At 40.9% G+C, this 11,382-nt stretch overlaps 1 protein-coding gene across 1 annotated transcript in view; it reads right to left on the bottom strand.

The window, feature by feature from the left end:
• Positions 1-4,257: 4,257 nt before the first annotated feature.
• Positions 4,258-11,382, bottom strand: part of vsnl1a (visinin-like 1a) — a 33,023-nt gene continuing 25,898 nt past the window's right edge. The window contains exons 3-4 of the mRNA XM_084083459.1: positions 6,109-6,324; positions 4,258-4,704 (exon numbers count right to left, since the gene is read on the bottom strand). Coding sequence (XP_083939585.1) covers positions 4,507-4,704; positions 6,109-6,324 — 414 coding nt within the window. The 3' untranslated portion in view covers positions 4,258-4,506. The remainder of the gene's footprint in view (positions 4,705-6,108; positions 6,325-11,382) is intronic.

Below are 11,382 nucleotides of genomic sequence, written 5' to 3'. Positions count from 1 at the left end.
CCACCAAAAAATGACCTTTCTATCAATTACACACCCCATGAAGCCTTGAATTCATGGAGATTTTTTTCATTTTTGTCCCATTCCTAAGCCAATAATTCAATGACCGGGTGGCTGCTCAGTAGGAGGCGAGATTCAAAGCAGACTCTTTGAGTCTCCGCCGGTCATCAAATTATTGGCTTAGGAATCTGACAAAAAACTCTATGAATTGAAGGCTTCATGGGGTGTGAAATAGAACTAGTCCTTTAAGCTCTGTAACTCTAACCTGTATACTATCGCAGGACAAATGGAGAATCTACACGCGGTGAGCCTGTAGTTTGGTATTTTTTGGGGAAAACTAATTTGACAGTTTGTAAATTTGCCCAGACTGTGGATGCCAGGGTTAAAGTATTGCCTGCTGTCATGATGGTAATTTTGTGAGAGCACAGTCCTCTTAATGAACCCTTACGATCAATGCCTCTATGTTCTGTGTCAAGGGGTCATGGATAAACATAGATTTAGCTTGCAGCCTATTTTCTCTATGTACAGCATTGCCAGTAGATGGTCAATACACGTACTGGTGGGAAATGTAAATCAATTTTATTCTGCAGTTAACTCATGAAGACCTGAGACCGATTCTACAAATGCTTTCTAATTTTTCAAAAATAGTAGATGTACAAGCTCGCAGCGCGGCACAAAGTGACGCGCTGTGAGCTTGTATAACTGCTATTTTTGCATCGCCAACGCAAAAATCTAGACGCCTTCCCGGTTTTAATGGGTCAAGTAAGGGATGTTTTAGAATAATTTTGTATCACACAAAGTGATGCATTTAAAAGTTTAACATGCTTTTATGATATATGTAGGAGGTCTAATGAACAGTTTACAACCCCATTGTGTCTTTTGAAGCTGTCCCTTTATCTGGAAAATGATTTGTAAATGGCACCATCTAGTAGTTGTGTACAGTACTACATTCTAGTACGGCTGACATAAAACCAAAACTTCTCCACCAACACCAATTGATTTCAGGACTAAACTAATTACCATAATGTTTGAGATAGCCATCTCAATTCAAAGGTTATAACATATAGTAAAATTAAAATATACACACTGAGATAAATCGATTGTGATCCTGCACCTTATTCTGACTTTAGACTGCTATTTGATACTGCATGGTAATCTCTGCCAATTGATTTAGACGGGTAATTTTCTTTCCCCATTCTGTTTTATCTGTTTTCAAAATAGCAGATGGCCGGATTTTCATGTAACTTTGGAGGGAATGACCAGCACGCTACCCTGAAAAAAAAAACCTTTGGGTTGAAAAAGTCACGGTCAAAATTGAGTTACATTTTTCCTCGTTCCTCATGCAAAATCAAGTCAAGGGATGTAATGCTTTGCTACCCGTGACCTCACTGTTACATCAAATGATGTCAATATACACATTCTGTGTGAAAAAATAACTTAAATATGGATGGGCAGATGTTTTATTAAACTTTTATACTAAAATAGACAAACTACAAGCTTCACAACCTCACATTGTGAGCTTTTCGATCTGATATTTTAGAAAATGTTTGAACATTTTCACTCGGAATGACATGCCCAAAATAATAAGGAAGCCAGGTGGAAAGTGTTTAAGGTTTGGATCAAATAGGTCAAAGGAAAATCACATTCAAGGGCAAGAGCAAAATTACATAATCATGCCTAAGGTGGGAAAACGTATCTTTGACAGTTACATGGTGTTGGCACAGGTGCACTTTACTACGGTAAGTACAAACACTTTAACCACTTCAACCCTAGCGTCCTTCTTAATTCTGGGCATGTCAGGCACACATTCTGCAAAATGATGTGAGCTTGTGGATCAGCTATTTTCGGTGAAGAGATTTGGTGTAGACTAGGGATAAAAGTAGGGGACCAAGCATAGACCACTGGGTCCCCAGTCAACTAAATATATAGGGTTTAAATGGTTAAACCTTATTGTGAACAAAACGTGTTTATCTGGTCGAGAGGCATACGCCTAAATCACAGCTGTTTGACCAAACAAGCTTTTGTGAGTTGAGTTGAGGTAACAGAACAGTCAAGGGCCCATAGAGTTCCTTTTATTAGAGTAAATCACACAACACAAGGGAGTAGTGCAGCCATGTCATCAGGAACACAATACATGCTACAAAAGAATCCTTGTACACGGTTGCCATTGCTTACATTTGGTATCTCGGTCGCAATAGTAATAAGAGAGTTGTAATTATAAACATTTCAGGGCAAAATTCAGATTACAAACTTACTGGGACAAGCCTAATTGCTAAACGATGGCAATGGACTGTTGTTATGTTGTGTTGATATAGGGTTTATTGCAGTGCTGTAAATTATGGATATAATGACTTGTCGAACCTATGCCAACTCCCTGATAAATGAGTACACTGCAAAATCCTTGTGTAAAAGCTGGCCCACAGTGTCAAAAACTTGACAAAAAGAGTAAATCTTTACACTCTCACAGTTAAACTAACACTCAGCATTTTACTGTGTACGCTGCAAAATCCTCAATGTTAATTTAACTCTTGAGTGTTATGGGTCCATTTGGTTCCATTTGTACACTCTCAGATTAACACTCAGGATTTTACTGTGTACGTAGAGTTTCAAAGATGTTTTTTATACCAGTTGAGCTCTACCCTAACACCATCATGGAGCTGTCTTCACAAACCGACCAGAGCTTGCACATTATTTCCAAGCAATCTTTGTCTTTCTTAAGTGGAGGGTGCTCTACTGAACTTATATACAGTTAGTATGCATAAGCATGTGTATGTTAAGAGAGAGATACAGGGGAGTAAAAAAGTACAAAAAGACGGATTGGTAACAGGAGCAATAGAGAGAATAACTACTTCTAGGAGGAGGGCTGGGGGAGAGAACTGTTTAGCCTACTAAACACGTGGCTTTACAAGGGCTGTCATCTTGTTAGAGGGTGCAAAGAAATGTCACACGCTGCTTCTGTCTGTGCTGCTCCGAGCACTCATTTACTTAAGTTCAAGAAATGTTGCATTGGCCTTATTCCTTGTTCTTCTTCACAACTTTATACCTGAACAGTGTAAACAAAAAAATCCTCTGAATTTCAGCTCATTGATTATGCAACCTGTATGTTCATTGGGGGTAAAACAAATACTGGTCGAGAGGGTGACATAGGTTGAAACTAACATACATTAAAAAAAAACTATTGTAGATACATATGCTATCTTGTATTCTTACCATTTAACCTAATTAAAGACGTTCACTACCTCTGGTTGGCTACATCAGGGTACATGGTTTTGTAGTGAAGATTTTGTGATCTCAATTGTTTGGAACCCAACAGCTTAAATTTCAATCAATAATTGATTTACCAATTAAACATTTTTTCTCATACCGATTTAGAATGATGGGTTCACCAGATACTCTACATCCTTCCATATCTACTCATAAAAAAATGGATTTAGGAGATAGAGTATTTATATGCACAGGGGTAGGGAATTAGATCTTTGCAACATGTACTATAGCTAATCTACAAGGAAACATGCTCCCACAGTTATAGCAGTCAAAATAAAATGTCAACAAATCACAAAAAATTACATCCCATGTGACAATACTTGTAGAACAACCTACCCTAATATAGTTACCCACCCATCCCATTTCAATAAAAATCTTTTCTTACGGTTTTAAAGTGTCACCAATGTTTCTTTGATAAGGCTTTCTGTTTTCCATTGATTTTACAGGATGCACATTGAGGAGATTTTAAGGCAGAACCTAAAGACATGCAAATTAACTACATTTACTTTTTGTTTTGTACAAGCAGGTGTGGGGAAGGAACAGTTGGACAGATGCTAATCCATCTCTTCGTCTATCCTGGGATAAAATTGGAGGGTGGATTAACTGTTGTAAATAATTGTCATTATAGGAAACTGGTTTGGTTGACTTACTCAATATTATGAATCACATACTGTATAGCTAGCATCAGTAAACTCGGAACAATAAGTAGAGTAGCGGTAAATCTTTAATGTAGCACATCACCGATGCGCAAGCTCCGGTTGAATGAGACTGTATGGAAAATACTTTGCACACTTCACATTTTGGCAGTTGATCTGTAAATAATTTAAATATATTATTCATATTTATTTATCTCTATATATATTTATATATTTGTGCGAGGGGTCAATATGTAGGGAGAGAGAGAGTGTGTGTGTGTGTGTGTGTGTGTGTGTGTGTGTGTGTGTGTGCATGTGTGAGAGTGAGTGAGTGTGTGTGTATGCGGTTCAACGTGTCAGCGTGCAACCCGCACTCTTGCATTCGCACACTGTTGTTATATGTTACGTGTAGATCTTTTTATAGCAAATAACATTCTCATGCACACGAGTGTTTCAAACACAAGAAGCGGATCCATTGAAAGGTAGTCCAAGCATAATATATATAATATTTTTTTGTCAGTGGAAATATAGCTGCAAACTGAATGGAACATGAAATTCTCGCTGTGCAGTCTGTGGTGGCTGTGGGGGAGCGCTTGCTTCGCCCTCTGGCCTATTTCTGGAGGTCACACTGCAGGAGTAATACGATGGAGGGGTCGCTCTTGGCTGCCTCCTTGAACTCCTCCAGTGAGATCTGGTCGTCGTTGTTCTTATCCATCTTGGAGAAGATCTTGTCCACCCTCTGCTCTGGCGTCAGGCCGTCTTCGTTCATCTTCATCATGATCACTGTGCCCACCATCTTGTAGATGGCCTGCAGGAGAAGACAAGAGGGAAGCGGTGTGTTGAGATTTGATCATTAACCACTTTCAACCTGGCGTTCCTATTCTGGACATGTCATTATAGGCAAAGATTTTCTAAAATGTTCTACAAAATATCCAAAAATGTCAAAGATCTAAAAAAATAGCCGATCTACAAGCTCACAACGAGTTGTGACGGGTTGCAGAGGTTGTAGATTGGCTATTTTCACCATTTCGTTGTACAAAAAAGGATATAGGGCTTACGTGGTTCAGTGAAGGAAATAGGAGATTTTTGGACTTGCACATGCTTTTCACAAATGAGACACAAACTACTGAGCCTAACCCCAGCAAGACACAAGAAGACACAGGCCCCAAACCAGGACTAATTTTTGGGTGGTAGGCGCACAGGTTTATATGTGTGTGTGATTGTGTGTATAAGTATGAAGTCTTGAATTACGAACAATGTAAGTAGTCTTGAATGTAAATACAGAATATGTTTTACTGTTCGTTCACTATTAACTTTGTAATAGATGTAACTAACTTAAACCGACATGTATAAAGGATCAAATAAGCTTTGAGCTTCAGCCTATGCCTTTTCGATCAACCAGAAAGATATGTTGGATTACAACATATGTAATGTAAAGCGTGTAATGTTTTATGATACTGTGTGTTGATGTGGATCGAAATAAACTAAACTAAAGGTAGAGAGGCTGTGCGGGTGACAGAAGGGTATCCATGAACACTGCACTGAATTTCAACATTGCTACAGGTCCAGTGCTCTGATCTCCATGATAACACATGTTCTTGTGTTTTTTTGTGGGGCATTTTAAGCCTTTATTTGGTAGAATTCAAAGGTCACCAAAATGAGTAGGGTTAGATTATGGGATATTTTGCATGCAAAAAAATATTTATAGCCTGAGGGTGATGCTGGAGGAAAGATAATGGTGGTCACTCAAATGGCAAAGGTCCAATCTCCAGTGGAAATATAGCTGCAAACTGAATGTAACTATTTCTTGCTTTACAGTCCGTGGTGGCTGGGGGTAGCAGATCTCCAGGGAGTGTATCTCCTGGGAATTGTATCTCAAGGGAGCGTGAATTCACTCAGAAAATCTCATGGCAATGAATCCACCAATTTATCAGATTTTGAGATATCCTGTGTGCAATTAAAGATTTTGGCCTGATGGTGGTGCTAGAGGAAAGGCCATGGGTCAACAGAAACAGTAGGGTTCATCCTCTGATGTTTATGAAGCTTTCAATATATTCAACTGATAGGTGTCGTCATCTTTAGGACCCGTAAGGTTTCATTTTTACACCCTCAGAGTTAAATGAACACTCTGGATATTACTCTGCAAATTTGAGATGGTGTGTAGATGAACTCTCTCTTTTTCCCACCCTTCCATCTGTCTATTCTTCCATACCTCGATGATCTCCAGCATCTCCACCCTTGTGATCTTGCCGTCTCCGTCCAGGTCATACATGTTGAAGGCCCAGTTGAGTTTCTGCTCGAAGCTGCCTCGTGATGTGATGGACAGAGCACAGATGAACTCTCTGAAGTCGATGGTGCCGTCACCGTTCTTGTCAAAGGTCCTGAAGGCATGCTGGGCGAACTTTGATGCATCACCGTATGGGAAGAACTGGAAGATGGAGAAAGAAGAGGATTATGCTAAGCCTAAATTATTATTTGGCTCAGTACTCTCTCTCTATCTCACCTCTCTCACGCACACACACACAAACACACAAACACACAAACACACACACACACACACACACACACACACACACACACACACACACACACACACGCACGTACGCACGCACGCACGCACAGACGCACGCACGCAAGCTCAATAAATAGAGAAATGAAAAAAGCTAACATTCAAGAGGATATCTTAAATATTCATAATTTAGAGTTCAGATGTCTGGTCTAATATAGTGGGATACGTTCATACACACAAGTAAACTGTAGACTGATGAGCAAATACAATGCTCAAGTGCTCAGGGACAACGTATTCAATGGGAACAATGACTCCTGTGAATGATAAATGATACTACTACCACCACTACTACTACTACTGTATGCCATCTAAAGTATAAATGAAGGTCACACATAAATAAATGCAAGCAGAGGCCCCCATTCTTCAACATCAAGGTGTTACAACGCGGTTAGATAATACGTGCTATGTGAGCTGGCGCAGCCCTATACGTACATACTTTCATTAGTATAAACACACTGAACAATCTGTCTGGAGTCACGACAGAGAGAGAAGAGAAGCCAGAGGAGAGAAGTGTGGAAAGAGGCAGCCAGAGAGATTAGCGATGCTAACCGAGAACCGCAATAGAGTATTTGAATAATTTACTCTCAGAATTAACATTGTACGCCTCAGAGCTTATCAATTCATTTCATCAATGTTGTTGTGTTTTTCGGACAGTTGCCCATTGCGAACGATGAGGTCATGTGTTTATGCTGCTGAAAAAGGAAAAACATAGGTTGCATTGTAATTTATTTTAACACGTTTCTACACTGTGTTCAGACTCTAGAGATACAAAAACAGTTGAAGACCTGTGCAGGGCAGGCCTACTGTTTTTCCACATTAAATATTGATCGGGAATAAATAAGGGAATCAATAAAGAATCAGACCGACAAGGAGAATAGCTAATGGCATTGGTATCAATAAAATCGTATCAATTCCCATCCCTCAGAGAGATCGATCAAGAGAAACTACCTTGAACGTCTAAAACAGTGGTTCTCAACCCCCCTACGGTTGTAGATTTTTGCCTCTCACTTCACTGTCATCTGGGCCCCCCCCCAAAAAAAATAATCATGTAGGGACCCCCCTGGGGGTCCACCAAATGGACCCGTAAGGGTCCAACTGGTTCCATTCGTACACTCGTACATTCGTACACAGAGTTATGGGTGTCCTTGAAATTAAAATAGTTTGAGAATCACTGTGGTACTGTATACAGAATAGTCTTCACGAAGCACACACAGTGGCACTCAGGATGGATTTGACAGTGCAGAGAGACGAGTTAAAAGGACAGAGAAGAGACAGAGAGAGAGAGTGAGAGAGAGAGAGAGAGAGAGAGAGAGAGAGAGAGAGAGAGAGAGAGAGAGAGAGAGAGAGAGAGAGAGAGAGAGAGAGAGACAGACAGACAGACAGCTTGAAGCTGCTGCAGCTGCAGGGTGTTTTACCACCCGGAACATCATGCTGCAGTAGAAGACAGCTCTCACTGCAGTCACCACTTATACAGAGACAGAGAACGCCCTGGAGAAACTCATAAGACGGCAGAACAGAGAGCGAGAGGGAGGGAGAGGGAGGAAGGGAGGGAGGGAGAAAGTATTAAGGAAGGAAAGCAAGATCGACGAGCTGTGGTCCCTCTGCTGCAGGGGTGTCATTTGGGGACACAGGCTTTCCAATAGCGTTCGCATTTGACCTCAAATTCATATGTTCACCACCTCTGAACATTTTCTGTGGATTAATCTTGAATTTAGATCAGCATCTCAATTCACAAGCCATCCATCTACATGTGACATGTGACAATTTACAATTGAGGTGTTAGCAATTTACAAGTGCAAGATCAGAATAAGCAGAGTAAAGATGAACTCTAGTCAATAAACAAAAAGGTAAATAGTCACATAAATAGAGTTAGGAGAGAACAATGTAATGCCTCAAAGAAACTAGAATACTGGCTAACAATGAACCTAGTATTTGTCTAAACAACATGCTATCGAAATAATATTCTTAACATTTGTGTTTAGAAAAAAACTAATCTGTGAAAAAGTGACCAACAAAAATCCCACGAGAACAAGTGATGCTAGGGCGAGAGGTGGAGTCTGAAGCGGTGAGTCTTCAGAACATTGGGAGTGAGTCTGCAGTTCTGACTGCAATGGGGGAGTTTATTCCACAATTTGGGAGCCAGGAGGGAGACGAGTCTATGACGTGTGGAGTGTTGTCCAGGATGTTTTAAGGAAGGCTCAGAAAGCATTTCTGTGTTAGCTGATCTAAATGAGCGGGAATGGTTGTAGGGTTGGATCATATTTGTTTTTGTTTTTAAACGGTTTAAGTACAGTTTTTTTTCAAAAAATAGAATGTTTACCCATTAAAACCAGGAAAGTAATCTGGGTCATAAAATATTTTTGCGTTGGCTATTCAAAAATTGCAGATATACAAGCTCACAGCGAGGCACAAGCTTGTACATCTGCTATTTATGAACATTTTTGAAAAATCTTAAAAGTGTGTGAACTACTGATTTAGAAGGCATTTGTAGAATCGGCCTCAGGTCTTAATGGGTGGTTAAGTGGTTACTTTTTATGCCACCCTCTATTTTTTTCCGAAGGAATTACGCCTCTGCTCCGCTGCACAAGAGCCAAACAAATGTGAGCGAGGCAGAGAGCCCACCAGCCAGGATATGCGGCCCACACTGGGGACAACGCAACACAGCGCTCTCCCATGCGTGCAGCTTGCCCCTGCCCTGGTATGACCCCACCAGGACCCATCTGCCCAGGATGTCCAGAGGGAACAGGAGGCACATGGAAGAGACGATACACTGGATTCAATTTAGAGAGAAGGCCGGGAGAGGAGAGGAGAGAAGAGGAGAGGAGAGGAGAAAGTGCCACTGCGGCTCACAAGAAAGAGACAGAGAGAGAGAGATAGAGAGAGTGGAGCATAGTGACGGGACTGTGAAATAGGGTACTACTCTGCTGTGAAATTTCACACAGTAAAACAACAGGTCCATTTGGGTCCATTTTTACACAGTTAAAGTAACACTTTTGTGTCTGACGTGAAAGCGTCCACATTGTTCGGATGTCAGAGAAAAACGGAGGTGAATGGACGGATGCAGGAAGAGACAGACAGGAGGACACCCGAAAGATGACAAACCCCGCTTCACGAACACCGCCCGCGTACCACACTTTGGAGAGGACTAAATGGACTCTTGAGCCGTGTATAATGACAACTGAAAATCCAAATTGAACCATTCGCATCTCATAACACTGCTAAATGTTTTAATCCTGCCCTGATTTATGCCCCATCTGTGGTTATTATTGCCTGTATCGGCTCTTTGGAGACAAGAGACAGCATAAACGCCAGGCAGTTTGTGGCCACTCAGGGACGACCAGGCACAGCTGGTTTAGTAAAACTTTAATGTCAGTGAATGTGTTTTGTGTGTGTGGAGGGGCGTGACGAGGAACCGTGACGCTACATTATCCGGAGCCGAGAGACCTTGATCCGCACGGCTCCTCCCCATGCACACTGCCCAAATCATCATGTGTTTAAGTGGAACATAAAAGCTCTCATATTCAGATGACAAGCTGCTACCACTGCTGATCCACTAGACGAGACATAGAAATGACAGGAAGAGAGAGAGAGAGAGAGAGAGAGAAGAGACAGCATGTGGTCACGCTTTAATGGAATCATTTCACACTATAACAGTTCGGATTGGGTAGTTGCAAAGAGACTCTGCATGCGACATCAAGGGACACACAAATATTATGGTTCATTATGGTTTGCCTGCTATAAAAACAGCCAATATCATATTCCAACTCATAGAGTGAGGATGAAACAAATCCCAGCCCAGGCAATAAGTATAATAACAATAGTAACATAGTATTCTGGAGCGAACGTTCAGTGAACATAATAGATCTATAAGCTCACAACGCATAGCGTTCTGACGGTTTGTGAGCATATTGTAGATCAGCTATTTTCAGCGAAAATATTTTGTGGGGGGGGGGGGTTACAGTATAGGGTTTAACGGGCTATGTCATGCATCTATCCAGATTACTAGTTCTTGGTCTGTGCTGCCAAATCTTCAGATAACACTTAAACTGGGCTGACATCCCATGGTTTACCAGCTACTAATCAGTATCCCCTGAGGGTCGGAATATAAAGGCTGTGAAGAGTCTGTATACAGTACACTCAGTCACACTTGGGGAATAAGAGATTGCATGTAATGGGATTTAAATCATCTGATTCCATGCAAATGGTAGCTGGAACACTATATCCAAAGATGTATGTAACTTTAACCACTTAACCTATATACAGTACTTAGTTTGACCCCCAGGGGTCTATAATTGGTCCCATCCTTTTTGCACACAATCGTAGAGCTCGTAGATCTGCTGTTTTCAGCAAATGGTTGCCAATTTTCGCAAAATGTGCCTATTATGACATGCCCAGAATAGGGAAGCTAAGGTTTATGTGATTAAGAAAAAGTACAAAGGACAATGTTTTGGTTTCACCAATGCATTTTGGCCATCAAACAAAACATGGCAATGTTTTCACCTGGTCAGCCTTCATCAGAGTATGATCTGAAAGTTAGTGAGTGTTACCATACCACACTTGAGTATATGGGTAAAACAGTTGATCAAACTAATCTGTAGGAGCCGATCTACAGTAGGCCTACATGTATGTGCCATGTCTAATGTCTATTGTCAGTGTGCTTTGTCACCCTCTACAGACATGGAGGAGAGGAGAGGAGAGGAAAAGAACCTGGCAAAGAGAGGGCCAGGTGTAGTTGATTGGAGGCTCACAGCTTTTAGGTTTTTGTTGTTGCTGCCTTCTAGTTTGAGTGTTATTAAAGTCCATTTATGTCATGTTTTCAAGTCTGGAACTAATGGAGATGGAATGTACCTTTTTTTAGTTCAACTTCAACTTTTGGACATTCCTCATTTCCTTTTTTTTTTTAATGTTTGCTGGTCA

Source organism: Gymnoscopelus microlampas (assembly GCF_963454915.1).
Source record: "Gymnoscopelus microlampas genome assembly, chromosome: 16".
Lineage (NCBI taxonomy): Eukaryota > Metazoa > Chordata > Actinopteri > Myctophiformes > Myctophidae > Gymnoscopelus > Gymnoscopelus microlampas.
The sequence above is the reverse complement of the archived record's forward strand: the minus strand, read 5'-3'. Positions and strand labels throughout refer to the sequence as shown.